Source organism: Cydia pomonella, chromosome 23, assembly GCF_033807575.1.
Source record: "Cydia pomonella isolate Wapato2018A chromosome 23, ilCydPomo1, whole genome shotgun sequence".
Classification (NCBI taxonomy): domain Eukaryota; kingdom Metazoa; phylum Arthropoda; class Insecta; order Lepidoptera; family Tortricidae; genus Cydia; species Cydia pomonella.
Genome location: NC_084725.1, coordinates 1,941,340 through 1,960,748, shown reverse-complemented (window position 1 = coordinate 1,960,748; position 19,409 = coordinate 1,941,340). Strand labels below are relative to the sequence as shown.

The 19,409-nt window shown below is 36.6% G+C and overlaps 1 protein-coding gene across 2 annotated transcripts in view; it reads left to right on the top strand.

The window, feature by feature from the left end:
• The window catches only part of LOC133530813 (paired box protein Pax-2-A), a 155,837-nt gene extending 141,064 nt beyond the window's left edge, over positions 1–14,773 (top strand). For both annotated transcript variants that reach the window (XM_061868885.1, XM_061868884.1), the window contains exons 10-11: positions 10,755–10,889; positions 14,259–14,773. In XM_061868885.1, coding sequence (XP_061724869.1) covers positions 10,755–10,889; positions 14,259–14,365 — 242 coding nt within the window. In that variant the 3' untranslated portion in view covers positions 14,366–14,773. The remainder of the gene's footprint in view (positions 1–10,754; positions 10,890–14,258) is intronic.
• The last annotated feature ends 4,636 nt before the right edge of the window (positions 14,774–19,409 follow it).

Genomic DNA, 19,409 nt, shown 5'->3' with positions numbered 1-19,409 from the left:
CGCGAGCCGTCGCGCGCCAGTCCCCCGTTCTATGGGTGCGCGACGGCACGTGATAGGTAATTTTTAAAAGTTGAAACAGCATATCGAAGCTTTTATTTCAGTTGAGTTGGGTCCATACATGAAAAGTACGCAATTATAGTTTGGTATATGAAATCTTAATTCAATCATTACAGTCTACGAGTAGGTAAAGGATAAACTTATGTATTAGATAGTGTCATTCAAGAAGACGCGTGCCTTGACTCGTATTGTCAAGCTATTAAAGGTTAGATTTGATAACTCTGCGCGTCATCGTGGATGGCACGAACTATAGCATGTGACGTGTCCTTAGATGCAAATCAGTTGTGGAATGGACATGATGTTTGAGATATATGTCAAACCCCGTCTTATATGTATTATATAGGGACCGTGCGCGTTGGAGGGTCTGCCATCTTGTGGCCTGAATCGGAACCATAAACATGTACATTTACACGTCACGTGTTTTCTTGTCCATAGTAGGTTCTGCCATCTTGTGGGCTACATCGGTACAATAAACATCACATTTACGCCTCGCGCCAAAAATCTGACGGCTCCTGTACTGCCTCCTACAGTTCATGCACGCTCCCTATAAGGCTCCTGAGACTTAGAAGCAGTTGTTTTGTTTTTAAAATATCAACTCTTAGCTCTATAAAAGTTCAGGGTTAAAGGAATATGTAGTTAGGGAAAGCCCGGGCAATATGCATAATGTGGCTAAGAAGAATAATCTATTTTTCTAAATATCGGTAATATATAGCGCTTTGATACCTCGCTGCTATGATTCGGCATGCGGTCGGCGACGCCATGACAGTTTGACCAAAATAATGTACGCGCTCGTTTATCGCGAGAAAAAAATTGTCTCGATGAGTACTCGTTGCATGTTGAAAGAAAAGTACAGTCAGCGATAAGAGCTTGTATCGAAAATGATAATTTTGACAAAAAAAAATCGTCTCAGAATCATCCTCCATTTCGCATTCAGATCCGGCAGGTTAACTGTTTCTCTATTATCGCATCTCTCCCTCTGCGGTGACATTGCCAACATTTCTGTGGTGACATTGAAATAAAATATCCCGTAATCGAAGTTCCAACTACACTTAGATTTAAGTGGCGGTGAATAGCGTAAGCTATAGTAGCTCAGTGACCTGTGTAGAACTCGCGTTAAGTTTAGAAAATGTAAAAGTGAAAAATACTTACGACCCGATTCGAAGAATGATTAAGACACGTATAAGATCTTGGAAAGATCTTTAAAATATCGACAACTAAACGACATGTCAAAGTTTACGTTTATTTCGATTCCGCTGTGATCCCAGTAAGATCTAACTACGATATTTCTAACGTCAAAGTGACATTGGTTGCCCGAATCGAGCTGCTTATGTCAATTATACGACATACAAACGATATCTAAATGAGAACTTATCTAAACGAGAACGTATCGTTATCGTATCTCATTCTTCGGATCGGGCAGTTAGTTCCTTGAGCCGTTATCATAGTGAACTCACAATGATCTTAAGCGCCATAGATGATTATATGCGCTTATGCGCGCTGATTATTGGCGCTTAAGTTCTTTATGCCAATTTCAACATTGTGAAAATTTATCAAAAACTGTATCAATAAAAAAAAACTATTTAATCATAGAATCTGGTCACAAAATTTCACGAGAAACGGTTAAGAATTGCGACCTGTAGAGGAGAACATCCGGACATACGAAAGCGAAATGCCAGAGTTGACGGCTTCGCTAACGCTTCGGTTCATAACAAAACTACAAACAGACTAAGAAACTTATTCGCCCAGTTAATATCCTATGCATGTCAGTCTGGCCATTTAAATGACATTGACACCTCATTGATCAAAATCGGCTAAGTCGTTTCTACAGTAGGTATGTTGAAACATACCTAATCTGTTGAAATCTTAGTCCTATAGTTAGGGAGGTGGCGAGCAAAATTTCGATATCATCAGCACACATGGCAGACGTTATTAATAGCAATAATGATACCTTGAGAAACATAAAGGACCTCGTCTGCCACCACGGTGGCGCTGCGTTGTCAATTTACAGCGTTTCAAATATGTTAAAAAAAAAAGGTGGGCGATATTATTTGCACATGTCTGCCTCTGGGGCTGATGATCACAGTCATCCTGTAAACACAAAAAATCGAAGAGGCAGACATCCAGGGCTCTGACTTTTGAAGTTTTCAATTTTTTAAGTTATTTTTATTATTTAAAAAACTGTATATGAAATGCACACTTGGCAGATTTGAATTGTTCGATTAAAAACAATGAAAAGGACCACGGAAAAATAGTCTGCCAGCGTGATGCCGCTGCGTTGTCTATTGACAGCGCTTCAAAAATGTAAAAAAAAAAAGATGTGCTATATTATGCGCACATGTCTGCCTCTTGGACTGATGTTTCAATTTATCATGAAAACGAAAAAAATCGATGAGGCAGACGTTCAGACTTCAGACCCCTGATATTCCAAAGGCAGACCATTTGAATTTTTTTTTTTTTTTCAACTCGACACTCGCGCCAAGCTGCAAATACAAAATTTTGCATCTACTGAATATTATTGAAAATAATTAATAGAATCTATACGAACGATTTTCAAAACTCTTCAAAATATTTGGCTTCTGCCTGTTAACTGCGGCTCCGCAGGTATAAAACATCTCCATAGTTCCTTTCGTAGTGTCTCTCTTTTATCTGGGAATATGAGTGAGAACGGTATAACCCAGTTCCGACCTTTTCCGTATTGCGTACCTAAATGTATATAGCAGGGGTCGCCAAATGGCGGACCGCGGTCCGCATCCGGACCGCCGACCCATTTTGTGCGGACCGCGAGAACACAGCAACTTTTGCACTACAGAGTGCGTAATTTAAAATAAAAATGTATCCCCCGCATTATCTTTGTTGACGTCAATTTGAAAACGGCCGGGCGAAGTCACTAGCTAGATAGTCCAGATAGTCCGGAACAAAAAATTTCATTTTTCTCATTGATATGTAAAAAAATACCTTTGTTATTTCTGTAATTACATTTGTTTAATAAATATTTTTTCTATAAAATGTTGTGCGGACCGCGATGGTCATTTCATTTCTTAAAACAGACCCCGAGCGAAACTAATTGGTGACCCCTGGTATATAGCGTATACCTACATCTATAGATACATGTGGTAGTATAGAAGTAATTTGATTACGTCCATTTCAAACCGTTATAAAGTTAAATATCAGTGAGCAAAGTGTCTGCCAAATGTTTTTTCGTATCCACGGAGTCGTAATGAATCGAATGGGGGCAATGAGAACCGTGTGCAAATGACTTAGTAGAGTTTTTTTTTCAAACACTTTTACAACTCCGTCCCATGATAATGCAGAGCCCTGAATGTCTGCCTCCTCGATTTTCTTCGTTTCCAAGATATTTGTGACCATGAACCCCAGAGGCAGACGTGTGCAAATAATTTGATACCCCTTTTTTTTTAACAACTTTAATCGACTGTAACGCGAAAACGCAGCGACGTAGGACCATTATTGACTGGACCAAATCGATTCGTACTGACGTAAACTGCAATCTACCTCGATGTGAAACGTGTGCAAATCATATATCGAAATGCTCGCCACCTCCCTTTTTCGGCTATTCTTTTTTTTTTACTTTAAAAAAGGTATGGCAAGCCTATTAAACATCAATCAGGATATACGTAAATACGAATTTCAAGATTTAGACAATGCCACTACTCCCCATTTAGTAAAACCACATCCCGATACAATAAATAAACAAACTTGTTACTAAATATACCATTTCTCGATACTATCTCATCAATGGCAACTAGGCGAGTATAACACAACAGCCACAGACTAAAAAAAGCCTAACCACCTTAGATATACATGTACCAATACTTTCTTTTAATCTGGTAAGTAAAGCCAACGTCACAGACTAAAAAAGACCTAACCGCAGAAGATGTGCATGTCAAAATCCTCCTTTTTAAGCTGGCAGCATCACAGTATCCCCGTAATCTCATCCTGACCACATCCTCTGTAATTGTAACAGAAGCCGCCTGCGCACCTGATCTAGGGCTATTGTCAAACGGTCAATGACCCCTATGGCTGCATAATAGTGCTAAATAGAGTCCATCTAAGCTCCACACGGACATTGACAGGCTAAAGTGTGGCAATGTCTATGTACACGTTATATTTTTTCAGTTTCTTTTTGACATTTCGTCACTGTCATTACAAATGCCGTGCAGTAAATCGCGATACCAAAACTCGAAAATGCGATTTTGCTCACTGTTTTCAAGCAGAAAATCACCCTTGTTCGAGTTGCTGACGTGAAAAAAAACATTGTGGTTAATTAGCAAAGATGGTTAACAAACAGAAACTTATATAAAAATTCTGGACTACTTACGGTCCGTGTAAAAAAAAAACTAAAGGACCTCGGAAAGTTTTTGACATGAGAACAGCATTAAAACTTTCAAGCGTAGATTGAAAGTGTGTTTTTTGGGGACGTTTTACTGGACTTAAACACATAATAATATAAGATTTCTGTTCAAACCTAATAACTGATAAGGAACTTACCAATTTCCCAAACGTAGATAATGGGTTCGAACCCCGGCTCGTACCAATGAGTATCTTGAAATATATAAACCTACGAAATTATTCTTTGATATTTACCAATCACCTTTCCTTGAAGGATCTATATTACATTCTTTTGGTATAAGTAAGTTACAAAGTCTTAAAGCGTTTTTCAATAAAGGACACGTAAAGAATGTTTACCCTTTTTCTAATACAAAAAAAAACCAGCTAAGTCGGACTTGTAGGTATATATTATTATATGATGTAACTAAAAATTTACGAATTTCGCAATTTTTTCATTATCTGTGCTATAAAACGTTGCTTTGTACCAAATTTCAAGATTCTGAGTTTACGGGAAGTATACGGTTTTGATTCCCTTGCGAGTGTCGAAAATTTGCGGAAATTTGCGGCATTAACGGCTGTATCTTTTGATTGCGTTGGCTTAGAAGTTAGGTTTTTTCACAGCTCTAAGGGACAGTAGACTTGAGTATTTGATATACATTCCAGCTTGATACCTCCAAGCGTTCCGGAGAAAAAAGGTCTTGACAGACAGACAGACGGACGGATGGACAACGAAGTGATCCTATAAGGGTTCCGTTTTTTCCTTTCGAGGTACGGAACCCTAAAAATGTATGCTAAGAAGATTATGATGACGTGTTTCGCAAAATATTATAGTTTTTTAATATAAAATCCGTTTGCCTCTGATAATTCCATCAAAACTCCAATCCAAAAAAACTTGCATCCACCGAATAGTTGCAAGTCACCCAACACGTAATATCAAATACCAAGGCCAGTGAATGAAATTGAACGAATGAATGATATTCCCATGGAACCGCGCGACCGCAGTCTTGTGGTCAGATCGGATCCATTCAGCACGTGGGAAGTGATATTGAACTTGTGAATGGGATTCTATGACATCATCTTTTTAGGTGTGTGTGGGTTTTTAATCGTTTTATGAGAGTGTTATTAGTGTTAGTACATTGTTGACACTCGAAAAGCTTTACAGATTTATAGAAACCTTAGAGAGTTCAACTTCAACTTCAACATTTATCCAGCAAATAGGCCACAAGGTCACTTTTACACGTCAACATGGAATTTACATACAAGCAAAAACAAGCAATCAACAATTATAAATAAAATACAATTAGAAAAAAATAACTAAAATACTTAATAATAATAAATTTAAAAAAAACAAACAGATAAGTACAAAAAAAAATCTAAAATTATTTATATCTCTAAATGTCAGAACTAAATGACTTTTATCCAATTATCCTTAGAGATGTATAGAGTCTCTAAGAGTCAAAATTCCGTATAATTAAAACATTCATTAGGATAAAAGAAACATACGAGAACCGAATGAGGTGTCTCACTGTAAAAAATAATAATAATGTAATGTAATATACTCAATAAAGTTAGCTTAAACAGTCCAGTCTCCACAAACAGCACTCGTTCACGAGTATGACGCCGAGGTCCATGGGAACCCAGCGCGCACAAGTTTTTTGCAGAAATCGGAAGCGTCTGGTTGGCGTAACATTTATTCCTATATAAAACATAGTTTCACATTTCAATCGGGGTCAGGATCGCAGGTCGGGGTCTTTCTAGATCGTCCACAATACCATGTCGTCAGCATACAATTCCTAAGTCGTCACCTTCCTACCTCGTCCATATTCATATTTTGACTAGTCTCAAATCGTCTACATTCCCATTTTGACTACAGTGCCAGCTCTACATCATTATAGTACCACTCATTATCCTGACTGCCTTCAATAAATAAGACAATTTCTGTACTTTTCATTAACTTTTGTATCACTAGTTTCCAACTAGAAATTTTTGCTGGCATGTCAATTTGACTTCCACCAATACGAGCAATGTGGACCATATATGAATGTGGACGAGTTAGCACTGTGGACCAAATAGGAATGTGGACAAGATAGGAAAGTGACGATATAGGAATTTTGACGAATCAGAGCTATGGACCATATGACAATAACGACAAGTTAAGAAGGTAACGAAATAGGATTGTGGGCGAAGCGGTCCTGAGCCGTCAATCGCAGTATTTCATATTTAAAACTATGTATTTATATCATAAGTTATGATTCATAACTACATAACTGGTGACCGAAGAACTGGCGGCTTCCTCGCACATCGTATCAGCATCAAGATTATCCCCAAATATTCACTTATTTATTGTTTATTAAAGTTAAGTATATAAAAATATTCTGTTTATAATGAAACTTCCTCACTTTGTTATTTTCGAGTCGGTGAAAAGTTAGTTTAGATGGACTCTTATTGTCTGTTGTATTCTATCGCATCAGTTGTGTTATAGGTGCTCGTTCAATAAACGTATTTTTTTAAATTTAATTCGCCTGTATATTTATTTTAACACCGTGAGCCCGTATAACCCGACACATTTTAATCACGCATTCTGAGGCCATAAGAAGCTAAAAATGTTATGACTGGTGGTCAAATACGGCAATTTTTTTGTGTGTTTTCAGCATACAACACGTTAGTTCTTTTTTTATACCACGACGGTGGCAAACAAGCATACGGCCCGCTTTTTACATCTTGGCGAAAAAAAATATTGAAACCAATTAGTTTCTTTTTGTTATATTTAGCGATAAATTTTGCGGCTTTCTTTTAAAACTTTAATGTCTGTCACTAGGTATGTCTAAACCAAGTGCCATAGTGGCACCGTCGCTGCCAAAAAGGCGTTTTTCACTGAGTTATTACATCAGGAACAAATTTGCACAAGGATTGCCATTATCTCTAAAACAGGACCGATTTCAGAAAATTTTGTATAACATTTTACGGCCCGATTCGAAGAATGATTAAGACACGTTTAAGATCTTGGAAAAATCGATACCTAAACGATATGTCAAGATTGACGTTCATTTCGATTCCGCTGTGATCCCAATAAGATCTATCTACGATATTTCTAACGTCAAAGTGACATTGGTTGCCCGAATCGAGCTGCTTCTGTCAATTATACGACATACAAACCATATCTAAATGAGAACTTATCTAAACCAGAACTTATCGTTATCGTATCTTCTTCTTCGAATCGGGACGTTAGTCTCTAAATGCGGTCAAGAATACACCTTTAAAATCTGTCAGGTTATATGAGCCCACGGTGTATATAAAAGTAGGTATACTAGTACATTACGATACAAGTGCGAAAAATAGGAAATTCGAAACGAGTGGCGATAAATTAAAACACGACCGAAGGGAGTGTTTTAAATCGACACGAGTTGCGAATTACCTATTCGCACATGTATCGTACAACGTTTTACAGTAGGTACATATGGCCCTTTAAATGTTCGACACAGTAACGTAATATGCTACTTCTCGCACTAGTGCTATAAAGTAGCCCCATATGTACTGTAATATAGCTTTTTCTAAAGCCTTTCAAAATCCACTAGAAACTAGTTGACACTCTTTTATATCCACAAAATTCTAAATTCCAGCAATATTTTACCATTTCATCCGCGGCAAAGCGGCCATTTTTCCAACTGGATTTTATTTTATTTGAATCCGACTGACGATTAATTCGGAAAAACGGGCGCGTTGCGAAAACTATAGCAGTTTGGTGAAACTAATTCAAATGGTGCTGTTGAAAATGTTTTGGAAAAACCATTTTAACTTTTGGAATTGGAAAACATTGTGCTACTATCTATGAGGCTAGTTATAAAATAGATAGATCTAGAATACTTTTTATTGGCATAACTCAGAAAAAGATACAAAGAAAAAAAAACATTTGATTAAAGGTAAAGGCAGACAACGCTACGAGCGATAAAAAAACCTAACAAGTGCGAGTCGGACTCGCCCGCCGAGGGTTCCGTACTTTTTAGGGTTCCGTAGCCAAATGGCAAAAAAACGGAACCCTTATAGATTCGTCATGTCCGTCTGTCTGTCCGATTATGTCACAGCCACTTTTTTCCGAAACTATAAGAGCTATACTGTACAAACTTGGTAAGTTGATGTATTCTATGAACCGCATTAAGATTTTTACACAAAAATAGAAAAAAAAAAAAAAACATTTTGGGGGTTACCCATACTTAGAACTGAAACTCAAAAAAAAAAAATTGTTCATACACATACGTGTGGGGTATCTATGGATAGGTCTTCAAAAATTAATTAAATTGAATAGTTTGCGCGAGAGACACTTCCAAAGTGGTAAAATGTGTGTGTGTCCCCCCCCCCCTGTAACTTCTAAAATAAAAGAATGATAAACCTAAAAAAATATATGATGTACTTAACTTCCATCGAAAATTGGTTTGAACGAGATCTAGTAAGTAGTATTTTTTAATACGTTATCAATGGTACGAAACCCTTCATGGGCGAGTCCGACTCGCACTTGGCCGCTTTTAGTGTTTGTTGTTATAGGGGCAACAGAAATACATCATCTGTAAAAATTTCAAATATCTAACTATCACGGTTCATGAACAGCCCGGTGACAGACGGGCAGACAGACAGACAGCCGGACGGACAGCGGAGTCTTAGTAGTAGAGTCCCGTTTTACCCTTTGGGTACGGAACCCTAAAAAACCGGTGAAGTGCGAGTTGGATTTGCGCACGAAGGGTTCCGTACCATTGCGAAAAAAACGGCAAAAAATCACGATTGTTGTTATTGTACAGTCGGCTGCAAAAATATGTATCGAGAGAATCGTCTTATAAATATGGTACTACGCTCTTATTACACTGAAATAAGATAAAAAAATAAATAAATAAATAAATATAATAGGACATTATTACACAAATTGACTAAGTCCCACAGTAAGCTCAATAAGGCTTGTGTTGAGGGTACTTAGACAACGATATATATAATATATAAATATTTATAAATACTTAAATACATAGAAAACACCCATGACTCAGGAACAAATAGCCATGCTCATCACACGAATAAATGCCCTTACCAGGATTTGAACCCGGGACCATCAGCTTCGTAGGCAGGGTCACTACCCACTAGGCCAAATCGGTCGTCAAATAAAAATAAAAGATATAAATAAGATGCTATGGGACATATTTTTGAGTAAGATATGTACACCCATATTTTTACACTTGACTGTACTTAAATGTATATTTTATTCTATTTTTAGTATTTGCTGTTCTAGCGGCAACAGAAATACATCATATGTGACAATTTCAACTGTCTAGCTATCACGATATACAGCAGTATACAGCCTGGTGACAGACAGACAAACAGATGGACAGTGGAGTCTTAGTCACGGGCTTCCATGTTTTCGGAACCCTACAAAAGAGCGAAAATAAAAGTTGTTCAACGCTTAACTTTATATTCCAGTCTAAATATGAGCCAACTAGTATATGAAAATGTGGTGTGAAGATTTTTGTAACATACTTAAGTCGACGAAAATCGAAAAATACACAAAAAAATAAAATGTTCTAATCAACTGACATATATTAGACTTTCTTTGGACCCCTCTGAATCATCCTTAGATATTCTTTTTAGGGTTCCGTACCCAAAGGGTAAAACGGGACCCTAATAGTAAGACTCCGCTGTCCGTCCGTGCATCTGTCACCAGGCTGTATCTCATGAACCGTGATAGCTAAACAGTTGAAATTTTCACAGATGATGTATTTCTGTTGCCGCTAAGTATAACAATAAATACTAAAAAGTACGGAACCCTCAGTGGGCGAGTCCGACTCGCACTTGTCCGGTTTTTTAACGCTTTAGGCGAGTACACAAACCGAACTGTTTAGTTAGTAAAGTCGACATCAGATGTATCGGAACGGCCAAGGTGCGCACAAATATCTGAACACGCCTCTATTGTCAAGGCGTTAGAGTGCGTGTTCAGATATTAGTGAGCACCTCGGCCGCTCCGATATATCCGATATATAAAACAATATGCAATAGGTAATTATAGGTAACAATGGTTGACTGGTACCTAGATAATGGACTTTTCATTTTTCATGCTAAATTGTTAATTGAAAGTAAACTCCCAAGAAATACTACTGAAGTTTATACTTAGCCGTGTATTTTTTTAATGCACATGTATTTTACTGTTCGAAATGAAAAGAAGAGTGTTTAACTCCAGGTGAAAGACACCATTTCATCCCTTAGCTAACAATCCTCTATATGGCGTTATGTCCGCCGTTTTTATATTTTTATAGTGCAACAAAGTTAAAATAAATAAATGACCAATAACAAAGTTCTAACCTGTGATTATTCCACAGCTACAAACGACTCAACGGGTTCAAACGGCGGCGCCGGCGGTGAACCCCCATCGGCGGCGGCGAGCCCCGACGCGGCGGCGCTAGTAGTCCTCCAACCGCCGGCACCGCCTTATCCTCCGTACGCACACTATGACGGTAAGTGAAAGTTTTACGACAAGTTTAGATATATTTGAACGGCGTCGGCGGTGAACCCCCATCCGCGGTGGCTAGTCCTGACGCGGCAGCGCTAGTAATCCTCCAACCGCCGGCACCGCCATATGCACGCACGCACACTATGACGGTGAGTGACAGTTCTACGACAAGTTTAGATATGTGTGAACGGTGTCGGCGGTGAACCCCCATCCGAGCGATCTCGACGCGGCAGCGCTAGTATTCCAACAAACGCCGCGCCGGTACCGCCTTATCCACTTGCTTACAGTGGATAAGGCGGTGCCGGTAACTGACCCATTCCATTCATAAAGTGGGTATGCACTTTTGCAGCTGTGTGTGTACAAGACGCTATAGTTACGAATGTCGCCGTTGGCGAGTCTCTTCGGCGGTGATCTGCTAGTAGCAACTATAAATTGTTTTCACGTGTAAAAAGAATTCATCCATAATGTGTCTATGCTTATGTATCATTAATTATTCATTATAAATATTTATCAAAATAAATGTTTTACTACTGTCAGTACGGTCATTATTTTAAGTGACCATTTGCCTATTTGTATTGTGTTCTGTATGTCACAAAATAATACCTATATTTGTTTAATGGAATAGCCACTTTCCATTTCAAAAGTAAATCATTTGAAAGCAAAAATAAATCCGTTACATTAAAACAAAGTAAAACTGCGCAAATGGCCACCTAAAAAACGTCCCCCAAATTGCGGACATCAACTCGGAGCATCACTGCCAATAAACAAACGCAATAACGAGTCGCAGCCACGCACAGATAAAACAATGAAACAAGAATAAAACAATGAAAAGGGGATAAAGCAAAAAGTGGCCGAACAGAAAAACAGTTGAGGAATCACTGAAAAAACGACAATGACTTTACGAAAGCTTTCGACAAAGTCGAGCGCCACTCCTGCAGAGCACTCTCCACGAAATCTAATTTTCTCCTCTGGACCCCGCTCTGTGCCGGTCGTAACGTCATAAAATTTATGTCAAACCGCACAAAATTCGCACTTATGCTTATAAAGGTAGAGAATAATTCAGAGTGCCGCAGGGAGTATTCTGGGGCCGCTCTCCCTTTTGGTCTTTAATCCACCGCAATCTGCTTACCCGGGAGCAGACATCTTTAATAGCTCATTCGGGGGTATGCAAATAATTTTAGAGGGGGGTGGCCATACAGGCTTTGTCTGGAGGGGGTAACGAAGCGTAACACGAGTCTGTGATGCGACAGAAGTGCTTCTGAGTACTTCGGTGGCTTATTTTGGTTATAAATATTAACGTCAGGGTGGCGGGGACATATTTTGAATGTGGTTACGCGTATAAAGGTTATATGCGAGGGCGTGGAGGCGAGGCGTGTCTATTTAAATAACGCTATGTAATGCCGTGATATGCGGAGTCTTGAAACAGGCCGTGATTTTTCAGTAAAGACATGATTCATAAATGTCATAATAAGTCATAGTCATATAAAAGAAATCGGACAATATAACAACCGGTTTAAATTCCGGTTTGAAGATGAGAATATTTGCATTTACATTCTAGTTTTTAATTTAGATGGAAATTAATTATATTTTAATGCGGTAAAAAGTTATGAGAAAGATAAGATATCTTATACCTTTAAACGAGCAATTCTTCTATATATATTTCTGTGATCTCGGAAACGGCTCTAACGATTTCGCTGAATTTTGGTATATGGGGGTTTTTGGGGGTATACAATTTATCTAGATTAGTCTTATGTTTGGGAAAACGCGTGTTTTCGAGTTTTCATGCGTTTTTCTTTCGACGCAGAATATGGTCGCTAATTTCGTGTTACCGGCCACTGTCCGTCTGGTCCAGCGGGTTAAGACGCGGACTGCTAAACGACTGTTACGGGTTCGAATCTCGCCCGGTGACTAACTTTTGTTTTTTTTTATATGTTCAAGTTTATATATAATTTTTTAATTTTTACTGTTTTAGACAAGTTTAATTTAGTAAAAAAATGTAGTTAAGATTATCACCTATAGACCACTATATTACAATAAATAGTTATAACCGAGCAAAGCTCGGTCGCCCAGGTACTGTATACTTATTTCTGATCGTAACAGAAACACCATCTTTGAAACTTCCTATTTTTCATATGATTTAAAAATAGCACATAACTCGAAAAATCTAAGATATGTTAATTCCAAAAGATAAAAGCACTAAAAAAAGTGACGGTTAATTCCGTCACTTTTTTTCGACTCTTATTACAACGGAATATGAGTGAATTTTAAATGAGATAACCCAATTTACGAAATTACCCGAATACACCTTACAGCGCAATATACTTTTTAGGTACATATCAGGCATAAAATGCCTGATATTTAAGTTTTTTCGCTCAACACCTTAGGGGAAAGAAAATACTCGTAAAGGTCACAAAACCTACATTTTATAAGAAAAGGGGTGTATTTTTCTTGAAACCGTGCCAACGAGGTTTTTGAACTTTTGTTTCTATATGCTCAATTCAGTTACGGGGAAATGAAAATATATATTATATTTAAAGCTGACGGCACACTATGTCATTATGCGCAAATATGTTTTTTTTTAAATATCTTTAGCGTGAAGACAGAGAGAGATAGGTACCTAGTTAGGAAACACAATGTTATGTTTTAGTAGATATACTTTATTTAAATTGTTCCGACTTAGTTTTTAGAGTTCCGTACCCAAAGGTTAAAACGGGACTCTATTACTAAGACTCCGCTATCCGTCCGTCCATCTGTCACCAGGCTGTATCTCATGAACCGTGATAGCTAGACAGTTGAAATTTTCACAGATGATGTATTTCTGTTGCCGCTGAAACAACAAATACTAGAAAGTAAGGAACCCTCGGTGGGCGAGTCCGACTCGCACTTGTACGGTTTTTGGCATAAGTAGATACTGTAAATGTTTGGATTTCTATAATTCTATAAATTATACATATTACAATCTACCTACATGACAATGCAATATTATGGTACCATCGAGCTGATCTGATGATGGAGACAGGAGGTGGCCATAGGAACTCTGATAAAACAACGCAAACTAATTGTGTTTTGGGTTTTTATAAAAGTACAGTCAGCGATAAGAGCTTGTACCAAAAATGTTTCTTTTTTTCTAAAAACATTTTAGTAAACCTTTCAGTACTAAAGGATGAAAGGATTTTAAAGTTTAAACCTAAGGCGTCGTCATTGAATAATTGTTTCACTACATTTGTTAAAGGTGCATTAGCAACGTATTTTGATATGTAAATTAAGGAAACGTTAATAAATATGTTAATAATAAAAAATGTTAATACATGACTGTTTGTTTCTCAATAAATAAAAAGACTAAATTTTACACAAGTATTTTTCCCTGTTCCAGGCGCAACGACATTAGCGAGCGAGTACGCGTACGCGGCCCCGTACTCGCAATACTCGCCGTACCCCGCCCCGTACTCGCACACCACCGGCCTGCTCACCAAGTGGTAGGTATATTGTATCCGATACTCTATAAATATTTCTTACTTTAACGACCGGTCTAGCTTAGTGGTATCCTGCCTTTGAATCCGATGGTCCTGGGTTCGAATCCAGGTAAGGGCTTTTCCTGAACAGCTTATCCAAACAAGTATATTCTATTTTTTTATCCCGTAGACTAAAATGACATTTCATGTGTTGCTGGTTTTTTACGTCTTATAAATAGTGATGTGCTACAACCGGTACTAACCGAAAATAAACTATTGGGAGTTACTTATATAGGCATGTAACACCATTTTGAGGCATTTAGAAAGTTTGTATCCAGGTCTAAACACAATATTTCTAATATTTAAAAGCGATTTTATTGTAAGATTAACAGTCACCTCGAAGCTCATAATGCAATTTTCAAATGTTTGAGTGGATTAGTAGTGAGTAGATTTTATTTATTATTTACTTCCTATCATGTAGTGAGTTGATTTCATTAATTGTTTATTTTTAATCTAAAATTATTTTAATATTTATCGGTTATTCACAAACCGAAATCAAAGATCAGCACTATTTGTTTTAAGCTGGTCACATTATTTCTACGTTTGACATTTGCGGTTGTCATTTTAGTCTTCGAAATAAAAGAACAGTCTATAGTAGAAACTCTAGAAAAACATCCTGATAAAATAAAGAGTGCACTTAAGAAAGCACTGATTAACATGAAATAATGTTGTTACAACAATATTAAAATAACATGCACTAACTGCCTAAAACTAAATTTATTAAATTAATTAAGACGTAGTTAAATTAATCTCCAAATATAAAGATTGTAACTGAGTTCGGGCTGCATCTCAATACTGAAATGAAAATAAACAGATTAAATTCATTTATTTTTATTTATTTGTGTGATGAACACAGATATTTAGAAAAGAATAGTATAGAATAATATTTATTCAGACAACACATCAATTATTACAAAGAAGAAAATACATAAACAACAACAAGAAATAACAAAGAAACAGTGAAAGTTGAAGAATACATAACACACAGATTTTGTTCCTGCTTGTTCCTGAGTCATAGATTTTTCTATGTACCTATTTAAGTATTTGTATATTATATATTTCGTTGTCTGAGTACCCATAACACTAGCCTTCTTGAGCATAAAGTGGGTATTAGTCAATTTGTGTAATAATATCAGTATAATATTTATTTATATTTATTTACTTACAGTACCTAATCACTTGCCATAAGTAGAACCATATTATTTAGTATATTACATCAATCAAAACATGATATTTTACCTGAAGAGTAAATCATTTCCTATATCATCATATTTTCATATATTTAATTCGTTGTTAAAACCGCCCACAAATACAACATTTACTTACTCCGTTGGCTCAGCGACCCAAAATGAGACTTGGCCTCCGACACAAGACAGCGCCACTTTTCTCGGTCCTGTGCGACCTCTCGCCAATTGTCGACTCGAAGCTCGCGCAGATCCGCCTCCACCATGTCGCTCCAGCGATACCTAGGGCGTCCGCTAGGACGTCCTCCTGCTAGGCGACCCAGGTACGCTCTTTTTACGTTCCGATTTTCGTCCATTCTCTCAAGGTGGCCCAACCAACGGAGTCTGTGGGCTTTACTTTCTCCCATGATGTTAGGTTCAGCCACTAGGTCTTCAATCTCAACAACAACAACAAACAACACAACAACAACAAACAACACAACAAACAATACAACATTTGCCCTTACATATTTACCATTTTCGAAATCGCTTTCGTACTTACCCCGCACCAAGTATCTAATTAAAAACCCCGCCGGTTTTTCTATTCTCAAAGATTTATTCCAAACATGTATTTCCCACCATAAAAAAGACATAACCACCTTATTTTTACTCCAAAAACCCACCTTTTCAAGTTCCGCGTGAGGTGTGAACGTAAATCCCCGAGCGATTAATCGCGGGATCGAGTCCGCCATCCATCCGGTGTTAACTGCTTAACTGTGCGGTGTTGTTGCTTGGTCGGTTTTAAACCTGGATAATTTGTTGAGGATTCCGCACAACCTATATATAGATACACGGAATTACTGAAAAGCATATACCATTCCCCAGCTTTATATAAAAACTGTATAAGTTGTAAAACAAGTGGAAATAGAAGGAGTGACAGACTTTCGTAAGCATTAAATGTACACTTAGGAGCAAAACTGTCCCAATAATAGCATATTAGTAGAACGTGGAGAAGTTGATGTCGATCAAGGGGAGGGGCACGTGATTAATACATAACAGTACTCCTTGAAATTTTCTACAAATCCGCTTAACATATGATGTACTTGGAATTTAAGGTTATTTTGTAATTTCGAATTGAAACGTAGAAAAAAACACATGTTTATTTTTTCCAATATTTTTATTTCCTCCTATAAAACTAGGGAACCATATATAATTATGAAATTCTGCCAATCATCATGAAATTGTTTTAATGGGGCATATTTTTGAAGTTACTTTTAGGTGACTTATAGTTCGGTGCAAAAGTGTACGATTAAAAACAGCCATAGAAAGTGTCTGTTAGTTCAATGTTACAGACGACTGTTATTCTGCCATAACTAGAAAACTATCTTCACGATTTAAACAGTTGATACCTCATTTTAAAGAGACTAAATTTCTTAAATATGTACCATAGAAATTGTATTAAGCATTCATTACTTTAATTATCAAAAGCCGCAAATTATTAAGTACCTATTACTATTATTATTATTATTTTATCCCACTCCCTTGGCGATATATCAATGTCAGGAGGAAAAACCATCTATATAAACGAATATGCATTCTATTCTCATAATATAAAAGCCAATGTTGTTTTTTTATTCGAATGTAATCTCTTCATTTACATAATAGATATATACAGACGTATTACTGTTGATAACTAGATTAAATCTTAAATAGGCTCTTGAGGCATTGTACCAAGGACGCTAGCGGCATTTCCTCGTTGTATCGCAATACTGATACGTTGTGCGAGGAAGCCGCCAGCTCTTCAGTCACCAGTTACGAAACTATATTACAAATGGGTAAACAAACCTTATCCTTCCAGTAATAACTACACCTAATACCTCAAAAGAAATAATCGTAACCTAAATCAATTAAAAGTGCCTTTCTCGAAATTAAAACTTGTCACAAGTAGCCCACATTATATGACTATGAAAATCTACAACCACCTCCCAAACTCTATCAAATATCTAGACAATGTAGGTCAATTTAAAAAAACACCTGAAGCTGTTTTTAATTAATGGATGTTTTTATAATCTTAACGAATATTTTGATAGAGTCAGTAAATGAAAATATTACTGTGCTTTGTTTATGTAAGGAAATAATGTAATAATACAATCAAGTTATCATGCGTGAATGTATGTGTAATATTAATTTAATGAAATGTGCGAAATAATTGTAATTTAATCACCTACTTGTAGCCCTCTTATATTGCTGTGCCCTTACAGGGTGTCACATGTATACCTATATGTTCCATTCCATCCATGGTTGTAATATGATATGCAAGAAACTATTCTATTCTATTCTATTCTATACCTAAGAAACCTGCACGGAACACATTTCAAAATGCATACTTTAAAAACACAGAAATCACTTAGATGGAACGTGTCTCCTGGGACGACGCTGGCCTTTGTCAGTCTCCCCGGGGACGAGGGACAAATGTGCGAACGTTATTACATTATTGCTCTTTCTATTTGGATTTCATCTATAATTATTTGTATTGAAATGATGAATTTGATTGGTATGACCCTAATTTTTGTGTTTACGTTGAAATGTTGATTGTATTAAATGCTAATAAATAATAAATAATCTGATTTTTCCTGCTGGGAATATCGGAAAATGCAGGTTAACATTAACATTTAAATTCAATTAATATTATAGGACATATGCAAGTCGGGTGACAATGCAATATTATGGTACCATCGAGATGATCTGATGATGGAAACAGGAGGTGGCCATAGGAACTCTGTGATAAAACAACGTAACCTAATTGTGTTTAGGGTTTTTAGAATTGTCTCGATGAGTATTAGTTGCCTGTGGAAAAAAAATAGTCGGCGATAACTTGTGTTTGTTTATTTATGTTTATGTTTATGTTTAAATATGTTTACGTTTACGTTTATGTTTACGTTTACGTTTACGTTTATGTTTATGTTTATGTGTATGTTTGTATTGTAATGTTTGATATTGTGTATATTAGATGTTGACGGTGCAAAGGAGATCCAACAGATCCTAATTGAATAAATTGAAATTTATTTTTTTACAAAAAAAAATGTTTTTTTTTTCAGATATCAACGTACGCCGTGCGCGCAATAGCGGTGGACAAGTGATAACAAACACTGATAACGTGTATAAAATAATTCTCAACATGTCAATATCTGTCAATCTGTCAATGTGTAGTATTGTTCATGTTTTTCTGGTAACATGATGGTCTTTAAGATATTTATGATTTTGTCTTTCACTGCGTCGCTATGTAAAAATTTATTCCAGCCTCAAAGGTATTTTTGTTGCATAGTTAACAATATAACAGTAAAAAACGTTTTTTTTAATATAGTTGCTCAAAAAGTGATACTTTTCGTAGCTGTTCTGCGTGCGGAAAGTTGGATTTCGCGAACTAGTGCTTTTTACTTTTCCACTTGTTCCAATTCATGACTACTTATTGATGAGTGTTAATGTTAGTTTCCTTTAAAAGTCGTAATCAACATAAAACCTACTGTTAATGTAAAAATGATAAATATAAGCATATTTCATATTTTATTACTTACCTCTTCATCATTATAACACGTTTATTTTTAATATTGAATATTGAAAAACCGTTCGTTAAGTTTTGTCTGCCGAAACGCCTGTAGCAGAGGCGTTTTTTCTTACCGCAAGACTGTTTTAAGTTTCCAAAGGCAACATTCGATATTGTTTTCATACAATTTAAATATACGATACACAAATAATCGTAAATAACGATGTTTAGGTAATAATAGTATAATATTTTATATTTACAATTGTTTCTGTCCCATAGAACATGCATAAAAAAAGTACTTGTTG